General features: G+C 70.3%; 2 protein-coding genes across 2 annotated transcripts; both read right to left on the bottom strand.

Annotated features, from left to right (window-relative positions):
* Positions 1-234: 234 nt before the first annotated feature.
* Positions 235-2,490, bottom strand: EFNA1 (ephrin A1; the record flags this gene model as incomplete). The annotated part of the gene is made up of 5 exons (XM_080361268.1): positions 235-350; positions 446-490; positions 746-811; positions 894-1,189; positions 2,387-2,490. The coding sequence occupies 5 exons, from the start codon at positions 2,488-2,490 to the stop codon at positions 235-237; spliced, it is 627 nt and encodes a 208-aa protein (XP_080217394.1).
* Positions 2,491-6,760: 4,270 nt separating this feature from the next.
* Positions 6,761-15,188, bottom strand: EFNA3 (ephrin A3; the record flags this gene model as incomplete). Its single annotated transcript, XM_080361178.1, has 5 exons — positions 6,761-6,882; positions 7,018-7,095; positions 7,220-7,285; positions 8,117-8,406; positions 15,070-15,188. The coding sequence occupies 5 exons, from the start codon at positions 15,186-15,188 to the stop codon at positions 6,761-6,763; spliced, it is 675 nt and encodes a 224-aa protein (XP_080217304.1).
* Between the last annotated feature and the right edge of the window lie 2,663 nt (positions 15,189-17,851).

Here is a 17,851-nt window from a genome sequence, read left to right as displayed (position 1 = left end):
AGGGCGCACAGAGCGCCCGGCTCGCGCTCCCCTCCAGCCCCGGGTCCATGCTCGTCCTCCGGCTACCGACACCGTGAGCACCGGGGCCGCCACCGAGGGCTTCGGCTGCTCAGCTTCGGGCGCTTCCAGCCCTTAATACTGATAAATCCTCTCCTCGCCCGGACGCAGGGTGGGCCGCCCCGGGGGCTGCACAAGGACCGCAGGGTCCCCGAGCATCCCGGTTGTGTCCCCAGCTCACAGCCCCTGCGGCACCAGCAGGGGCACGAGGAGGCTGACGAAGGTGAAGGGGCTGCTGCCCCGCATCGCCGAGTTCTGCCCCACGCTCCTCAGAACGTGCGCGGCTGCGTCGTCTGCGGGGAGAGAGCAGCCGTGAGCGTCCCCGAGCAGCGGCGCAGCCGTCACCAGCCCCGCTCCCCGCTGCCCCCCAGGGCCACCACCAACCTACCTGCCTGGATCCGGCCCTTCTGGGTGGGGACGGGCAGCGTCTGAGCTGCAAAGCAAACACAGGGTCAGGCCGGTGGAGGGGAGCCCCCCAAACCTCCCCAAGCCGCGTTCCACCAGGGACCGTCCCCGTCCCCCCCCACCGCAGCCACCAGCACCTTCCCAGCCAAGCCACATGCGCCCACACCCCGGCGCTGGCGAGTGGCCACGGTGTGGCCGTGACTCAGCTCCGGAAAGGCCGAGCTGGGCACCCACGCTGCGAGCGGGAAGGGGGGACACGGGTGGGGGTCTGGGTGACACTCACCCCCTTTGCCAGCGACCACCACCTTCAGCTTCAGACACGAGTCCCCGTGGTGGTGAATGGGCTTGGCTGCAAGGGACGATGTGGGTTAAGTGCTGGGGAGCCCAGCAGGGACCCCCTGAACCCCACAGCAGACCCCGGGGGCACTCACAGATGTAATAGTAGCTGTGCCCCTCCTTGAACTCCTTTCCCAGCGTGAAGGGGGTGAAGCGCTGGAACTTCTCGGAGAACTTCTCGGGGCCGTGGAGGGCGCTGGGCTTGTTGCACTCCCAGCGGATCTGCTCCTTGGAGCGCGGTTTGCAGGCTTGGTACTCCTCGTGCTCCACCAGGTAGAGCGTGTAGCGCTCCATGGCGCGGGGGTCCGCGCTGCCCTCCTCGTAGTGCGGGCAGATGATGTCCAGGTAGTCGTTGAGCCGCACCTCCACCGCGTAGTCGCTCCACGTCAGCCTGCGGCGGGAGGGACGCGGGGTCAGCGTGGCCATGAGCTGGGGGGGTCCCCTGGCACCCCCATATACTGATTTACAAGGCAAGGGAGAGCAGCCTCCAGTCCGGACCCAGACAGGGCGGACTACGGTCCACCAAAGTTGTGCGGTGTCCAGGGTTGTGTTGGGAGGAAAAGCTCCCCAAAAGCAGGCGGTGAGTGCCCCCCCGTTCCCAGGGCAGGGAGGGACCCGCTGGGACGCGCGCCCTGCCCGTCCCGACGCTCGCGGGGCCGGGAGGCGTCGGCAGCTCTCGCCCGTGGGGCAACCGGCCCGGCTCCAGCGCCTGCTGCTCCCCACACCTCACCCGGGGGGGGCCACGGTGCCGCAGGGGGGTCCCGTCACCCCACTGGCTGCAGTGGCTTCTGGGGGGCAACCAAATCCTTGGGGGGAGGGGGCAAGCTTATAGCTTAGGGGTCATGGTATCCCTATAGTATCAGGGGGTTGGCGCCTAGTAGGGGGAACCCCTAAAACTAAGAGGGACACTCCTACAGCTGGGGGGTGGCGCCTTGGGACATACTCCTACAACTGGGGGGGGTCACGGCCCTGGGTGGGGGGAACCCCACAGCTTCACAGGGGCCGATGCTTGGGATGGGGTCACAGCCCCAGCCCGTCCCAGGGGCCGGTGCTCGGGGACAACTGGGGCTTGGGGGGGGCGCACAGGACCTGCTCAGCCCCCCCGCACATCCTGCCCGGCCGGCAGGAGCCAGGGCCAGCCCCGTGTTTGTCAACACGCTTCCCTGTGCCCCGGCGCCGGGGCTGGCGCCGCGCCACCCCCGCGGGGAAGGAAGAGGCCCCGCTCCTGCGAGGCCCTGGGAACGGAAAAGCCCCCCCCGGTCCTCCCCCCGCACCCCCCGGGCCGCACCTGGACCGGCCCCGCCGCTCCCGGGACGCGCACCGGAGCTCAGCACCGGCCCCGCCGCCCCCCCCAGCGCCCCGCCGGGGTTCAACACCGGCCTCAACCCCCCCGCACCCCAACCCCAGGCTCGACCCGCCCCCCCCGCCCCGCGGAGGCTCCATCCCCGCCGCCGACCCCGGACAAAGGCACCGGGGAGCGCCCGGCCCGGCAGGGAGCGGCGCCGTCCGCGCCCTCGGGGCCGCCGGGGCTCGGTCCCGGTGGGGGAAGAACGGGCTATGGCGGGGATTAGGGGGGGGGCGCACTCACCGGAGGTTGGAGCTGTTCCAGAAAACGGTGTGGCGCTCGGCCGCCGCCCCGCTCAGCACCCAGCACAGCCCCAGCAGGGCCAGGGGCACCCACGGCCGCTCCATGCGCTCCGCGGGCTGCGCTCCGCCGGGCGGGCACCGCACCCGGCCCCCCGCCTTAAGTACGGCCCCGCCGCCGCCCCGCCCGCCCCGCGCCCCGCCCCGCGCACCGGGGCCGAGACACAACAACAACACGGGCAGCGAGGGGTGGAACGGGGGGGGGGAGCAGCCCCACGCACGATCGGTACCGGGCGGGAACACCCCTCCACCCCCCCCCCACCCCCACCCCCCGCTCCGCCCCGCACACACCGGCGCGGGGGGTGGCGGGTCAAGGCCGGTAGCACCGACAGCCGTGGGAAGGGGGAGTCCCCCCCGTTTAGGTAGCCGGGGTGATGGGCGATGATGGGGTGACCCCCGGCTGGGATGCGGGGTGACCCCCGAGGACAAAAGGTCTGAGCTGTGACCGTCCCCTCCTCACCGGGGGACAACGGCTGATGGGGGGGTCTGGCTGAGGGGGGGACACCCCCCTCCCAACTTTCACCATGGGAACCCCCTTATCTGAGATATGGGGGGTCACCAAGAACCAGGTGAGGGGCGCCTGGGAAGCTGCAGCCGCCGCCAAGAAGGTGCCAGGGGTTGGGGGGGCTGCTAAGGGCAGGACCCCCCCTCCCTCCTCCCCCTGCCCTTATCTGCTCCCCCGGGGCCTCGCTCCGGCACCGGACATGTCCCTGTTTGCTGTGGATTCCGGCGGTGACCCCGGCGCGAGGCTGCGGGCGCAGCGGGCGCGTTGCCGGCGCGCCTGGCGGGGAGCGCGGCGGCGGCGGCTCGCTATCGGCTCCCATCTGCCCCCGACACCGATCCATCCTTGTTAAACTCGGCCGAGAGATGCTTCTCGCCCGCCGCCTCGCACAGCGATAACTCAGCCGCATTTGCAAAACAACTTTCCTCTTGTTTATTACATAATGATCCATTGATTGTGGGTAATGTTGCATGCCCGCCGCTGCAGCCGTGCGAGAAGCGCTCCCCTGGCACGCCGGAGGGGCTCGCCGGGCGCCGACACCGCGGCTGTAACCGGAGAGCCGCTGGTGGCTCCGGCAGCCAAACGCTCCCCAAGGGGAGCGGGGCTGGGTGTCCCCCATCCCGTTCCGCATGTCCCCCATGTCCCAGCCCCTCTCAGCACCCTCGGCTCCCCAGGGAGGGGGACCCGCTCCTTCCCTTTCACGGTCCCCGCTGGCGGCCAGGCCTGACATCATCCCCTGCGCTGAATGACTGTGCAAGGCCTCCTGCTCCCGGGGAGCCGGCGCTGCCGCGGCTCGTCCGCGGGAGAACCCGCTGGGAACAGCGCCATGGGGTCAGACAGCCAGAGCGCGGCACGTGTGTGCCACAGGGATGGGTGCAGCCCGTGGTGGGAGCCGCTCAGCACCGCGGCTGATTCCATCGCCGGGGTCCCGCCGTCACCGCCACCGTGGGCTGTGCCTGGGGAAACCGAGGCAGGGAGCAGCCCGTGGGCTGAGGGGCTCCCCACCCCCTCCACCGCGGTCCCCAGCCTCGGGGCAGGGCCACCAGCACATGGGGACAGGGCTGGGAGTGAGGCCACCGGGACCTGGCCGGGTCCCAGCGTCACCGCGCTGCCTGGCCCGTGGCAAAAGGGCAGTGCCAGCATGGGCGGTTTGACCAGGGAAGGACGAGCACATGTCACCTGCTGGGGACAGACAACCCGAGGGACAAGCCAGGGCTGGAGGGTGCCCCGTTACCTCCCCATGCCGGCTGGCACAGGGTGGGTGGCGGCACCGGGGGTGCCAGCGGCGCGGCAGCAGCGGAACGTGCACGCGGTCATGGCCGCGCTGCCTGGGGACTGCCCCGGTGACCGCGGGACGGGGTCCGTGCCCGCACAGGCAGCGCTCCTGCCACGCCGGCTGCGGTTCGCAGGACAAAGGTGAAGCCGTTTCACGCCGTAAACAACCGCGGCACGGCGGCGCGGGGCAGGTGGGGCCGGCCAGAGGCCGCCGAGCTCGTGACAAGCTAGATATGTTTTCTCGTCCCGGGACACCCGGGTGCTCCCCGGCTCCTGACATCACCGGCTGCAAGATTGGGGGAGGACGAGGAGCCGTCCAGCCCGTGGCCGGGAGCGAAGGCCGCGGTGACGTGCCGTGCCGTGCCGTGCCGGCTGCGTGCAGCCTGGCAGGTACGCAGGGCCCGGTGCTGGGCGGCGCGTGGCAGAGCCACGTCCCCCGGGCTGGCTGGCCACGCCAGGCCCCTGCGCGTTCGGCCGGAGAGCGGGACGGAGCCGGCGCTGCCCGCGGAGCTGACGCCGGCACAGGGCGATGCGGAGCCTTGTGCCGCACACGCCGTGCCCAGGGGGGCAATAGAGGTTGGGGATCCCCTGGCCCGTTTGGTCCAGGCTATCCCTGAGTGTCACCCCTGCTCGAGGGCACGGAGCGCGGCGGGGCTGGCGGCGGGTCCCCACGGCGCTGCTGGCAGTGCCACGCGCCCGCCGGGCTGGAGGGATTTTGTAAGCGGACCTCGTGGTGCTACATGGCTGGCTCAGTCCCTTGTCCCCCCACCCCATCCCTTGTCCCTCCTTGCAATGCACCCGGGTCCCCAGCCCATCCCCGGTGCCACCAGCACAGCCGCGCGCCGGGATGGGGACAGCGGCTGGTCCCCCACAGCCAGCGTTTGGGGGGCTACAGCCATCGGGCCCAATCCTGGGGTCTGCAACCCTGTGCCGGGTGACAGCCCAAGTCCCTGGGGGGCCCAGGGGGGTCCCAGCCCCAGAGCAGGCCAGGCCTGCGGCAGCGCGGGGGGGACGCGGGGAGCGCGGTGCGTGCCGGGAGCGCACGCAGGACCTGTCTGACGGGTTCGCCGGCTCTTCCCGCACCCGGACAAGCCCGGGCCGGCGGGACGCCGAGCCACCACCCAACCGTGTCTGCTGGGGGGGGAACGCGGCCGCCCTGATCCACGGCTGCAGGGACCCCAAACTGTGACCGCGTCCACGGCGTGGCGGTCCCCACGGGGACAGTGGCCGCAGCTGCCTCAGTGCCGTGGGGAGAGCGGCTGCCCCCCACCTTGGGGCATTGCCCCCCATCCCTGTTGGGTATGAGGTCAGGACCCCGCACTGCTGCTCCCAGCACCCAGCAGGGCTGTGGGGTGCTGCCCATGGGGCTGGGTGCACCCCACTCCTCCACGTCCCCCCAGGTGTCACCCCACTTGTGGCAGGTCCGCGGGCACAGCCCCCTCAAAACACAGGGGGAACCGGGGGCGTCCCCGTGTCCCGCCGGAGCCACCGCGCAGACAGGGCTGTGCCAGAGCCCCCGCCGCCGGCAGGAGCTGGCACGCCCGGCGCACACAGACACACCGCTGGGGGTGACGCGGGGATTCCCACGGGGCCCCCGGGCACGGCGGGGTGTCCACATGTGCAGCTGGTGAGGATGAGGATGACAACGAGGGTTCCCTGTGCCAACTCCCCCCATCACTGCACCCCGGGGGTGGCGGGGACACGTGTCCTTCCCCGGGGTGCTGCCCCCCGGACGCTCCGTGCCGGTGCCAGGGGGGCAGTGGGGCGCAGAGCCAGTGGGGAGACGCACCCCACGTCCCCCAGGTGCTTTTGCTGATGGTGGCACCAAACCCATAACCAGAGCCGTCGCACCCATGACCGGAGCCATCGCGCCCATGACATGGTGAAGTTTGGCACCTGACACTCGCTGCCCTCACCGGACCCCCCACCAAAACCCGCCGCGCCGACGGCCACGCGCGCCACGACAGAGCTCCGCCATTCATTTTCTTTTTTTATCCTTTTATTGTTTTTTTTTATAGACTAAGAGCAGAATATGAAAATCACCAGCCAAAGCACTTGAAAAAAAGGTCGAGTTTGTTTTTTTTGTTTGTTTCGGTTTGTTTTTCCCCAAAAAGTGTCTGTGCGTTTGCATAGGTCGGGTCTTCACGGAAGACGAGGAAAATCCAACACGTTCGACTATATACAAGCCAGCCCGGGGCCGGCGCCGCTGCCTATGGTACAGTATAGATATATCTCTATAGTCGCTCTCTGTACAGTATGTATAGATCTCTATATAGGTATGTACAGCTCGGGAGGGGGGGGTCCCTGCCCTCACCGGGCTCCCCAGTCCAGCGCTGCCCCCCCAGCACCGGGACGGTGTCGGCGGGAGGCGCGGCACATGCGGCAGCACCGAGCCGCGTCCTGGCAGCCACGCGGCCATCGGTCCCAACCGGGCTCGCGGTGGCACAGCCCCCGGCAATATGGGTGGCAGGGAGTGAGGAGCGGCTGCGTGGTCCCGCGCCGGTTCCCCGGCATGGGGGGGGTCCCCGCCGGCACCGGGAGCTAGGAGGCCAGCAGCGTCATGAGGAAGAACGCGGCGGCCACGGCCAAGGGCAAGTGTTCCCGCTTGGGGCTGGTGCCGCTGATGCTCTTCTCCAGCTTGGGCATCTCCGGGTTGAAGTTCTCTATGGGGAAGAGCAACGGGGTGAGGGCTCCACCGCGGCGGCTCCAACCCCCCCACCCCACAGCTGGGGCTGCCCCGTGGGTGGCGGCGGGTGGGGGGATAGATGGGGCTAGGGGGGGCGCTCTGCCAAACTCACCCAGGTCCTCGATCTTCACCTCGGGCCGCAGGGTGAACTGCGGCAGGGTGGGCGCCAGCTTCTCCCCGGAGTGCGACGCTGCGAGAGGGACACACGGGACGGGGATGGGGGGGACATCAGGCGCCGCGGCCACCTCACGCTGCAGCCCCCCCGGGAGGGTTGGGGACCCGCCGCCCCCGGGGAGGGCACGGGGGGCACTTACTGGAGGCGCAGCACACGAACACCTTCATCTTGAGGCAGGCGCGGCGGTGGTTGTGCGTCGGCGTGGCTGCAAGGCAAGAGGGGGCTGGGGGGCTCCGCAGCGGTGACCCCGACCCCGGGCACCCGCGGGCTCCGTGTGTTTGGGTACGGTGGGGTCTGGCCCTGCCTGGGGCGGGCTCTGCGCTGGGGGGACACAGCAGCACCCCGCGCTGCACCCCGGAGCTGAACCTGCAGCAGCACCCTGCACCCCATCATGCACCAGCACCCCAACTCTGCACCAGCACCCTAATCCTGCACCAGCACCCCAACCCTGCACCAGCACCCTGATTTTTGCACCTGCACCAGCGCCCCTTTAACCCCACTCCTGCATCGTACATCAGCACCCCCTGCACCCACATCCCCACCTTGCAAACCCATCCTGCATCAGCACCCACATCCCCATGCTGCTCCCCCACACCCCCATCTCCCCCTCACACCACAACCCCTCTGCACCCCCTTCCCTCCCTACACACCTCCCATCCACCCCGCACCTCCATCCCTCAACTTGGGGTGCAGCCACCCAGCTGGGGGTGTTTATTTGGGGGGTCCTGGCCAGGGTGGGGATGCAGAGGAGCCTGAGTGGGTGGGGATCAGCTCGAGTGGGACACGCGTGATGAGGGGGGATGCTGCACTTGGGGCGGATGCCACATGGTGGGGGGGGTGCTGCATTTGGAGGGGTGCTGCATTTGGAGAAGGGGAGGCTGCATGGGGAGGGAATGCTGCATTTGAGGGGGGATGCTGCACTTGCGGGGGGAGGGAATGCTACAAGGGGGAGGGGGATGCTACAAGGGGGAGGGGGATGCTACAAGGGGGAGGGGGATGCTACAAGGGGGGGGTCCCTCCCCAGCCCCCCACATACAGATGTAGTAATACTCCTGCCCGGCGCGGAACTCGTAGCCCAGCGAGAAGGCGCTGTACCGCTGGAACTTCTCCGAGAACTTGATGGGGCTGTGGGGCGCGTGGGGCCGGTTGCACTCCCAGCGCTTGAAGCCCTGGCTGGTGTTGCAGGTGCGGTAACCCTCGGCGTTCACCATGTACAGCACGTACTGCTCCAGCCGGTGCTCGGGCACCGAGGCGTTGTAGTGCGGGCAGTAGATGTCCAGGTAGTCGTTGACGTTCACCTGCACCGTGTAGCCCTCCCGACGGAGGCTGCAAGAAGCACGGGGAGGGGGGGGGGGATGTGGGGGTCAGCGACACCCCCCTTGGACCTTCCCAAACTCCATCACCCTCCTCACAAGGGACATGGAGGCTGGAGAAGGGTCACAGCGCAAGAGAACGACAGTGTCTCCATGCTCAACCTCTATCTGGAGCTCCCAACAAATGGGACCCCCCCACCATGCAACCTCAGCCCCAGGGAGGCTGGGGGGGGACACACTGACAGGGGCGGATGCTACGGGTGCCACGTCACGTGGGAACGCGCCAGCGACCTCGAGGATGCGACGGACGCAGCAGGACGGACGCAGCAGGACGGACAGACCGACCCAGCCCGACGGACCCGAAGGCACCGGGGACCCTGCGGGACGCAGTCGCTGGTCCTCGGGGGACCCCGGGGCCCCCCACGCTGCAGCCAGCCCACCCGCCACGCGCCGCGCTGAGCCGCAGGATTTGTCCCCCCTTGCTCCGGCTAATCCCGTTAGTTCGTTAATGCCGTAAAGGGTGGCCCTGGGGGAGCCTCATTTACATTGATTAGGAGCGGCAATCCCCTCAGATCCACTCAGGAGAGGCTCCGCTGGCTCCTAATCCGTGCCCGATGGAAATCCCGGCCGCGGTTAATCCTCACCGCCGCGCTGACCCGCTGCTCCTGCCAATTAATTACCAATCGGCGCTGCGAGGCTGCCTGCTCCCCAACCGAGCTGCCGCGGCGGCACCACACCTCACTCAGCATCGCCGGTGCCGGTGAGTCCCCCCAGATGCGTTTGGGGACGCGGTTCCCTTAGGACGCTGACTGTGGCAACCAGGCTCCGCCGCGGCGCATCGCGCGGCTCGGCGCCCCTTTCCCCACCTGGTTTGGCAAAGCCAGGTGTGCAACCCACAGGTGCAGCACTCGGGGTCCCATCACCCTCCGGGGGGTCCCCAGCGCCCCACCCGCAGCAGAACCAGCTCCCCGGGTCAGGGCCGCGCACGCAGACACCCCACCCTGCCCAACCGCCCCCGGCGCGGTTTGGGGAGCCCCGGCACCGCGCCAGGACCCGCGGCACCCCGGGTGCCGCCGGGAGGACCCAACGAGGACCTGGGATCCAAGCGGTGCCATCGGGGACTGACGGCAAACCTTGTCACCCGTGGGGCCCACGCGGCACCTCCCTCACCGCTATTCCCAGCCCAGCCCGGCACCCGCGGCCACCGGGCAACTCCGTGGCAGAAGGTGCTGAGGCAGCCACCCCTCGCACCGCGGGGCGCCGGGACCTTTCATCTTCCCCCTTTGATGTGGTTGGGAGTGGGGGGGGGATGAGAAAAAGGCTTGTTATTAAAGAAATGGCCCCGAGGAGAAAAATGGCAATTAAGCCGGTGCAGGACGCGGGGCTGGGACGGCAGCGCGCCCCGAGCCGGCTGCCCCACGCGCCGGTGGGTGCCGGCAACCGGTGCTCACCACGAGTGGGATGCGGTTGTGCCGGGGGAGCGAAGGGACAGGGGAATCGCAGCCCCCGGGACTCAGCACCCTCTGGGAGCGACAGCGGGCGCCGTGCCCTGGGATGCCACCCGCCAGAGCACCCGGTGCGCGGCGCACACGCGGCCCCCCCCGGGACCCGGCTCTGGGGCTCATTAAGAAGCGTGGCTCCTGATAAACAGCCTCGCTAACGAGCTGAGCGCTGCCCCACCGCACCGGCGCGGTGACACCGGGGACCTCAGGAGGTGCCGTGGGGGCTGGGACCCTGTGGCGGTGACCCCCATGGGTGTCACTGGCCGCCACCATGTGCCAGGAGCTTGCAGATATCAGATTAACCCCCCAAGGCGGTAGAATGGCCCCAAACAGGCAGAGCCACGTGGCCGCCATGGCCTGGGCACATCCTGGGGACACAGCAGTGTCACCGCCACCCCGGGTTCCTGCGCCGTGGCGCCAGCCCTGGGGCACAGGGCAGCACCGCGGGCAGCCGGATGCCCCCAGGTCCTCGGTGCTGTCACCAGGGCACACAGGGAGCCCACGGGCCCTGTTTTTGGGGAGGAGGATGAGAACAGGCACCCAGGGCGAGGGGCTCAGCCTCTTACGGCCACCATCACGCACCTCAGAGTGGGCACAGTCCCTACAGTTGTCACAAAGTCCCAGCGCCAGGTGACGGGGTCAGGATGGACCCCCCTGGCCTGCTGAGCTCCGGTAGCCGCGGTTCGGCCGGCGGGGCCCGGCGGGATCCGGCAGCGCCCGAAGGGTTAATCGCGGGAGCGGAACGGGCAGCATCACTTCTGCACGACTGCATTTTTAGAGCAGGGCTTTGCAAAGCCGGCGGTACCTTCCAGCAGCCTGTCGGCGCTGGCCAGATGGATGTCCCCTGGCAGAGCCATCCCCGGCACTGCCCGGGCTCGGCGCCCACCGGCCCCGCACCGGCGGGACCCCCGGCTACCTGGCAAACCGGTGAGCGGGGCGGCCGCTCCGCTCCCACCTGCTGCCATAAATTGGGGCTGAGCGCCTGGCGCACTGCGGCGGCGACACGGGGGAAGGACCCCCCGATGGACCCCTGTGATGTGGGGACTTGTCCCCATGGTGCAGGAGAGGCCGGGAGGGCGGCACGGCCGCAGCTCAGCATCCCATGTTGGTGGTGGCCGCGGTGAGGACCGGGGCAATACGGGTGTCACCTGGTGTGGGTGACAGCACGGTGGCCCCGGTGCCGGGGGCCAGGGTGGACGCCACCCCCCAAACCCCAGCCAGGCGCTTTGTTTGGTTCTGGCAGTTTGGCCCTTTCAGCACATCCGGGGCCCATCGATCAGCCGGGGAACAAAAAAGTGCCATTGATTTACGCCGTCCCCTTCCCGTCACCCCGCGCCACGGCGAGAGGCGAAGGCGCATCCATGGCCGCGCTCGGCTGCCCCGACGGACGGAGGGACAGACGGACCCGCCGCCCGCGGCTCGGCCGCCGGGGACACGCGCGGCGCAGGCCGGCACGTCCCCCCCGCCGCGTGCCGGCCCTCCCCACGCGGGCAGCGCCGCGCGGCCCCGGCGCCCAGACGGCCGCGCACACCGCGCCGGCTCGGCAGACAGCGCCTGCGACACGGCCCACGCGCACGGGTGGCACGGTGCCACCGCGCGGCCCCCCCAGCAGCCCCATCCTCCCCCCCGGCTCGCCTGGCGCAGCCGCAAAACGCATCCCTGGCACACGCTGTCCCCGCTGCCACCATCACCCCCAAATCGGGGCTCTTGGGGTGACCAGGGGCTGCTCGCTGGGGACACGAAGGGTCCGCGGTGCCACACGGCGGCGCCCGCCCCGTAGTGATGGGCACGGCGCTCCCCAAGCACACGGGACCCCTCAAGCCAGCCAACAGGTGCCCCCGCGGCCCCCGTCCCTATTGACGGCCGCGCGATCTCTCTAATCCCCGCTAAATCTCGTCCCTTCCCGCTTTGCTAACAAGATCAATGAGGTTTCTAATTGGGTTTTAATTAAACCATCAATCTGCGACCAGTGACTCAATTAGCAGCCCGGGCAGGAGCGGGTGGCCCTGTTGCACCCCAGCGCCGTGGTCCCTTCTCCCGTGGGAACCCCCCGGGCGCTGGTGGCACCGCCGGGACTCGGTGCCACCGGCGCGGTGACGCACGGGACACGGCACCTTCTGCCCCTGGGCAGCAGCTCTTGCCAGCGCCAGCACCCATGGGTGGGTGTCCCATGGGTGACACGGGGGTGGCGGAGCCCCCCAGCCCAACCAGTGACACCACAGCCGGTGGTAATTAGCCATGGAGAGGTGTAACCAACACCTTCCCCACCCCCAGCTGGACACAGCAGGGGCAAAATTGCCCCTTGAGGGGCACAACTGCCCTGCAGCACCTCCCGCTGGATATTATGCCCCCCATAACCTCCAGGGCAGGGGTGTCCCCCCTGCCGCCGGTGGCGCCGTCACCTCCCCGGTGGGTGCCAGTGGCTGAGATGGAGGATCCAGCCCAGCATAGCCCGGTGTTGGGGTCCGACCGCTGCAGAGGACCCAGGAGTCCGGGTGCCCACCCCGCCGCGGGCGCAGCGCGGGGCTGCGGCTCCTCCGCGGTGCGAGACGCTCCCCCGGGAGAGGCCGCTCGGCACAAGGGCTCTCGAGAGCTCCGGCTCTCGCCACCTGAACACAAAGTCAGCCAGATAAAAGCCGCCTTGAAGAGGCGAGCGCGGCGGCAGCGCCGGCGGCTGGGGGGCTCCGACCCGCCGGCTTCGCCCAGCGCCCCGCGTACCCCCAGCTACGGCCACCCCCGCCGTGCCACCAGCACCTTGGACCCCCTGCACCCACTCTGGGGGGTCCCGGGGGCCGCAGCAGTGCTGGGGGGTGCTGGTCCCACACACGGGGACAAACTGCTGTCCCCACCTTGGCATCACCCAGCAGGGAGGTGGCATTGGCACGGCAGGCCCAGCTCGGCTGGGGACACCCCTCGGAGCCCCCAGCCCCACGCCATGGGGCACCGTGGGGACGCAGCCCCCGCAATGCCATCGCTGGGTGGGACGCGGCCACCCAACACCTTTGTCCTGCGCCACCAGGACTTAGGAGCCAAGGACAGAGACCAACCAAGAACCGTCCCGCGCCCCCGGGACTCGCCACCTGCAACCGGTGTCAGCGATGGGACAGACGGAAAGCACAGCCAGACCAACAACCGGAGCGGGAGCACCTGCGACCCCACCTTCACACCTCCCCTGGGCTTTGCCATCGGCACCGGGGGGACAGGAGGAGCGCAACCACGTACCCAAGGGACAACCCGCCACCTGCTCCCTGAGTCACCATGTGCACCCCGGGTGCTGTGGGTGGGCTCCCTTGGGTGCCCCCTCGCCGAGGGGCGCACCGAGCAGCGTGGCGGGAGACGCAATGGATTTTTTGGGGTGCTTTGCGCGGCCCCCAATGAAGGGCCCGCAGCCGAGCCCGCCGGCATCGCCCCCTCCCCAGAGAGCCCCGCGGGGCCGCCTTGGGCTTGTTTATGGCTCTGATTGCGGCGGGGTTGCTGGGATTTGCAGGCTGCGGCCCAGGGAGCCTAATTCCCCCCATAATTTATCTAATCCAGACACTTTGCCGCGCGGCTATAATTGCGGCCGAGCTGCCGCACTGCCTAACAATAAATATCGGCGCTCCGGAGTCCCTGGGACACGTCTCTGCCGCAGCCGCCCCCACCGCGACGCCCGTGCCCTGAGCCGGACGCGTGCGCGAGTGGGTGTGGGTGTCTGGCTGTGACACCCCCGCTTTGGCACAGCGGGGGGCACCGCCGGCGCCCCCTCCGCCCCGTCCCCCGGGAGGTGCTGGGGCAGCGCCCGGTCACAGCGATGGAGTGGGGAGAAGCGACCCCTTGGTCACGGTGGGGGGGTGGGAGGTCCCACCCGCCGCGGTGCCGGCAATGTCACGGCGCGGGGATGAGGATGGTGGGTGAGCGGGGTCCGGTTGGAGGATCGGGGCGCAGAGGGCGAGCCGGGCGCCTCGCCATTGTGCTGCGCCTCGGCACGTCGCACACACGCACGATTTATGGGGCCCAGGCTTCCGCCTGGCAACACAATCTCAATGGGAGGGGAAAGAGCTTGGGGTGGGGGGGGGACGATGCTCCCTCCCCACACAATGGGGTGCAGAGTGGGGGGACCCCCGACACCGGTGGGTACCAGGGGATGCTTGGGCTGGACGCACGTCCCCGCCACACCCCTGAGCGTTCACGCCGCCGGGGGAAGGCGAGACAGGCGATGGCAGCGGCGCAGCTCCCCACTCCCCGTGGGGGGGTCCACGGAGCCCCCGTGGCCCCGCAGCCCCTCGCACCCCGCTTGTGCCCATGGTCACGCCGTGCCCCTCCGTGCCAGCCCCGGCTGTGGGTGCCACGCACCCCCCGGGTGGGTGAGGGTGCAGCCGCCAGCGTGAGGAACGTGCGGCGGGTCCGTGACCAACGACCTCCGGCTGGCTCCGTTCCCGGTGGCCGTGGGTGCGAAGCCAATTTCCACAGCTCCGCCTGCACCTCCCGCATCGCCCCCACGAGCCCCAGGGATGGAACCGCTGCCCACCGGAGCGGGAGGGAAGAAACGGGCACCCGTTGCGTGTCCCCCCCTCCCCGCCGCCGCGCCGCCGGTGCCGCTCCCAGACAGGCGGGGGGCGCGTCTGGCGGCGGGGGCGCCGCAGCGGGACACACTCCTCGGTGGCCGCCGCACCGGGGGGACCCGGCTGTGCCCTTCCCGCGACACCCGCTACCCACCGCGGGGCGGGTCAGCGCTGGCAGGGAGGCAGGGACTCACCCACCCCCGGTACCACCGGACCCACCCGCACCGGGAGCCCCGCGCCCCGCCCGGTAGCGCGGCCCCGGGGCCCCGCACCGCGGCCGCAAGTCGGGTCGGGCCGGCCGGGCGGCTGCCCGCACCCCCCCCATCCCCGGGAGCGGCCGCCGCCTCCGCGGGCAGGGCGAGGTGCGGGGCCGGGAGGGGCAGCGCACCGGGCTGCCCGGTAGCCCCGCCCGCACACCGGCACCGGGGGGGTCCCGCAGTCCCGGTGTGCGCGCCCACAACCCGGTGTCGCCGCGCCGCCCCCCCCCCCGCCCCGCCATCCCCAACACGTCCCCGCCGCGTCCTTCCCAGGGTCGCCCCCCGCCCCGCCCGACCCCGGGGACACCCCCATCCACCTCCCGGTGCCGGTACCGGCGGCCTCCCCCGCGCGGCCCGGTGCCCGCCCCGCACTCACTGCAGGTTGGAACTGTTCCAGTGCACGGCGTGCCGGTTGCCCAGGGCCGCCGGTGGCCCCCGGGCCAGCAGCAGCAGCAGCGGGAGCAGAGGCAGGAGCACCGGTAACCGAGCAGCCATCCTGCCGGCGCCGCCGCGGAACCCGCCGCGATCCCAATGAATGGAGAACCGGAGCCGCCCGCGCCCCGCGCCCCCGGCGCCCAGCTCCGCCCCGCGCGTGCCCGCCGCCGCCGCGCCCCTGCGCGCGCGCCCGCCACCGCCCCGGGGCTGCCTGCACCGGCACCGGCATCGGCATCGGCATCGGCATCGGCACCGGCACCGGGCGGCGGGCACTGTGGCCATGCCGGGCTTGGGCTGCGGGTCCCCGAGGGTGGGGACACCGGGGCTGGGTCCCGTTGACATTGGGGTCTCACCGGGACCCCGAGGTTGGGGACACCGGGGCTGGGTCCTGTTGACATTGGGGTCTCACCAGGACCCCAAGGGTGTGGACACTGGGGTTGTGTCCTACTGATATTGGGGTGTCACCGGGACCCCCGCAGGTGGAGACACGGGGGCTGGGTCCCACTGACATTGGGGTCTCACTGGGACCCCCGTGGGTGGGAGCACCAACATCAGGTCCCGCTGTCATTGGGGTGTCACTGATACTCTCATGGGGACCAGTGCCAAGTCCCACTAATCACTGGGGTCTCACCAGGAGCCCTGCGAGTGGGGGCACCAGGGCTGGGTCCCACTGCCATTGGGGTGTCACCAGGACCCAGCTGGGTGGGGGCACCAGTGCCAGGTCCCACGGACACCCAGGTCACACTGGGGGTGGGGGCACCAGCCGTGGGTGGGGGTCAGTGCTCTGGAGGGTCCCGGCGCTGCTGCTGCCCTGTGGGGGTCACACGTGTTTGCCGAGGGGTTTGGTCACCCTGGGGACCTCCTGGCAGGAGGGTGGGCAGCGCTGGCCATGGGGCCAGCGGATCCTCCGGGGGCACCGGTCCCCCCGGCCACATGGGAAGGGATTGTGCCAGCGCCAGCCGCCCGTCCTCGGCGAGATCCCTTAGCAACTGCCGCCTGGCGCCGCCCGGCGCTCCCGTGTGCCAGGTGATCCCCGCCCCGGCACACGTGTGCGCACACGAGCACACGCGGCTGGCCGGGAGCGAGCTCCCCGCATGGGCGCGACACCCCGGCGTGCGCGATGCTGCCAGCACCGACATGCCGGGCCCGGCTCCGCCAGCGCCGCTTTCGCACATGACCCAGAGATTTGGCAGCCGGAGGAGTTTGCGAACGCAACGGGGAGGCTCTGGAAACCGCGGCTGGGCTGGCTGAGCCGCCCATGGCTGCTCCCACCGCGGTGGCCGGGGCGGGTGACACCGTGTGGCCCTGGGCTCGCGGCGGCTGCTGCCCAGTGCTGAGGTTGGGGGGTGTCCCAGCTCCCCAAATCTCCCAGGGGAGCTCAGTGAAGCTGTCCCCCCTCATGGCCACTTTTTGGGCTCCCCAAGGACCCTTTGGACTTGCGGATGCTGCCCCAGCACATAGAGGGGGATGAAGCACATGGTGGCCGGTCTGAGCCCCCCTGGTCCCACTCAGTGCCATGGGGGTCCCAGTGGCGGTGATGCCCATGGCACAGCCCCCATTGCACCGGCGGCTCCGGGGGGCCGAGCCCCCACCAGAGCCGTGCCAGGAAGGGGGAGGGGGCCGGCGGAAGGGCCCGCAGGACCAAAAAAGCCTCTATTAATTATTCATCCGGAGAAGTGAAGTGAAGAAAACACAACACGTGGAAAAGGGCTCCGGCTGCCCTGGGGGGGTGGAAGCGGCGGGGGGGGCTGCAGGGGCACCCCAGTGCCGGGGCGTGGTGGTGGTGGTGACGGTGGCAGCGGGTCCCTCGAGGTGCTGTGGCATCCCCGGGGGGGCTGCGCACCTCTGGCAGGGCCCGGCAGCACCGCGCTGCCGCCATGGAAACGCCGTGGCTCGGCAAACCCATGGCAACACACACCTCCGCACGGGAACCCCCCCACAGCTCGTGGCAACGCTGCCGCCGGTGCCACCGCGTTCACCGGGGGGCTGGGGGGGGGGGACACACCTCGATGTGTGGGGCCGCGGCGGGTGCTCCCGTGGGGTGGGAAAATGCACCCTGAGCATCACGATGTGCACCCACGTGCGGTGACAGCACCGTCCCCTGGGGCCTGGGGACATTGGCGGCAGCCGGCGCACGGCTGGATTTTGCCAAGCACAGCAGGTCCGCGGTGGGGACAGCCAGGGGACACCGGTGCCGTCGCTCTTGGGACGACACGAGTGGCCCCGAGCGCTGCGGGGGGGCTGGGACACGAAGCGACCGCGGTGTCCCCAAATTCCCATGCGCCCCCATCCCTTCCACCCCGCGCTTCCAGCAGGTTTCTGCTTCAAAGCAAGCGGGGGAACTGGAGAAAAGCCCCCCACGCCAGCATGGGCGGTGGCCGCGGTGGCCGTGGTGGCTGCGGCGGCCGTGGGGGTCCCGCTGGCCACGCGTCCCCCGCTTTGCCCGCCCTGGTTAATATTTAACCGCGGCTTCCTGTGACAGCGTGTCGCAACCGCAGAGCACAGCCGGCATTCAATAAACCATCGCGCCGGGGTGGGGGGAGCCGGCGGGGGGCAGCGGCGGAGCAGCGCCCGCCGAGCCAGCGCCGATAAATAATTCATTAAATAAATAAACATGGCGAGCGCGCGGGGAAGGAGGCAGCAGCGTAACCAAGAACGAGCTCGGCCGACGCGCGGGCATGAAATATTCACCAGCCACACCTACGCGGCCCCGAATGTGCTGA

The sequence above is a fragment of the Nesoenas mayeri genome, assembly GCF_963082525.1.
Source record: "Nesoenas mayeri genome assembly, chromosome: 30".
Taxonomy (NCBI): domain Eukaryota; kingdom Metazoa; phylum Chordata; class Aves; order Columbiformes; family Columbidae; genus Nesoenas; species Nesoenas mayeri.
This window is presented reverse-complemented; position numbering and strand designations above follow the sequence as displayed.